Here is a 945-nt window from a genome sequence, read left to right on the forward strand (position 1 = left end):
ATGTGTGGAAAATATGTACCCTCTCCCTCTTAGATGGACATGCTAGGCTATTTCACAAAGAGAAAACTGGACTTGCAGCAAGGGTACTACTGAGAGAGGATTAAGGAAGAGGACAAGTGGAATATGATGTTTAATTGCCCCCTAGGCTGCTATTAGTTCCAAGTAATGCCATTCAAGCTGCAAGGGCCCCTTGCTATGTTCATGCATCTGATAAATGAGATCCTGCATGAGCACCTGTATAAGGGAATATTGGTGTACTTGGGCAATATATTTATATACACTGAGACCTCTGACAAACACGTGAAGATGGTCAGAGCCATGACTAGAAAATTGCATGAAGCTCAACTTTATGTGAAGCTGTCTAAGTGTGAATTTCACAAGACTCACTTAGACTACCTGAGATACTGGATCTCCAATGAAGGAGTGGAGACAGATCCTAGAATGGTGAAGGGAATACTGGAGTGCAAGCCCCCTCAAACCAGGAGGCAACTACAGAGTTTCCTAGGTTTGGGGAACTTTTACCACCAGTTCATCCCCACCTTTGGCCAGAAAGCCAATTTGCTAAAAATGGGGGGGGGTGAGGAAGCAAAGCCAAAACCCAGCCAGCTTCTGGATTGGTCCCTTGACTGCCAAGCCACATTTGAAATGTTGGAGGATCATTTTGCAGCAGAGCAGGTCCTGAAGCACCCTGAGCCAGAGAAGCCATTTGTCATATAGACTGATGCCAGTGGTGTGGCAGTAGGGATAGTCCTACTCCAAAAGAAGATGCATCTGCATTTCTTGTGTTGGATGAGGACAGCATATCTTTCTCCTTCTGTCCTGACCACTTTTTACAGAGGTACAATTGAAAGCATTTTAACAAATTGCATCACTGTCTGGTTTGGTGGAGCAGTGCCTCAGATAGAAAGTCCATACAGAAAGTGACAAGGACAGCCAAGAAGATCA

General features: G+C 44.9%; 1 protein-coding gene across 1 annotated transcript; it reads left to right on the forward strand.

Moving 5' to 3' along the window:
• Nucleotides 1–306: 306 nt before the first annotated feature.
• Nucleotides 307–717, forward strand: LOC308667223 (uncharacterized protein; the record flags this gene model as incomplete). Its single annotated transcript, XM_081326367.1, has 1 exon — nucleotides 307–717. One exon carries the CDS (start codon nucleotides 307–309, stop codon nucleotides 715–717), a length of 411 nt encoding a protein of 136 aa, XP_081182493.1.
• Nucleotides 718–945: the final 228 nt, after the last annotated feature.

The sequence above is a fragment of the Vipera berus genome (genome assembly GCF_964194415.1).
Source record: "Vipera berus genome assembly, chromosome: 4".
In the NCBI taxonomy this organism is placed as follows: domain Eukaryota; kingdom Metazoa; phylum Chordata; class Lepidosauria; order Squamata; family Viperidae; genus Vipera; species Vipera berus.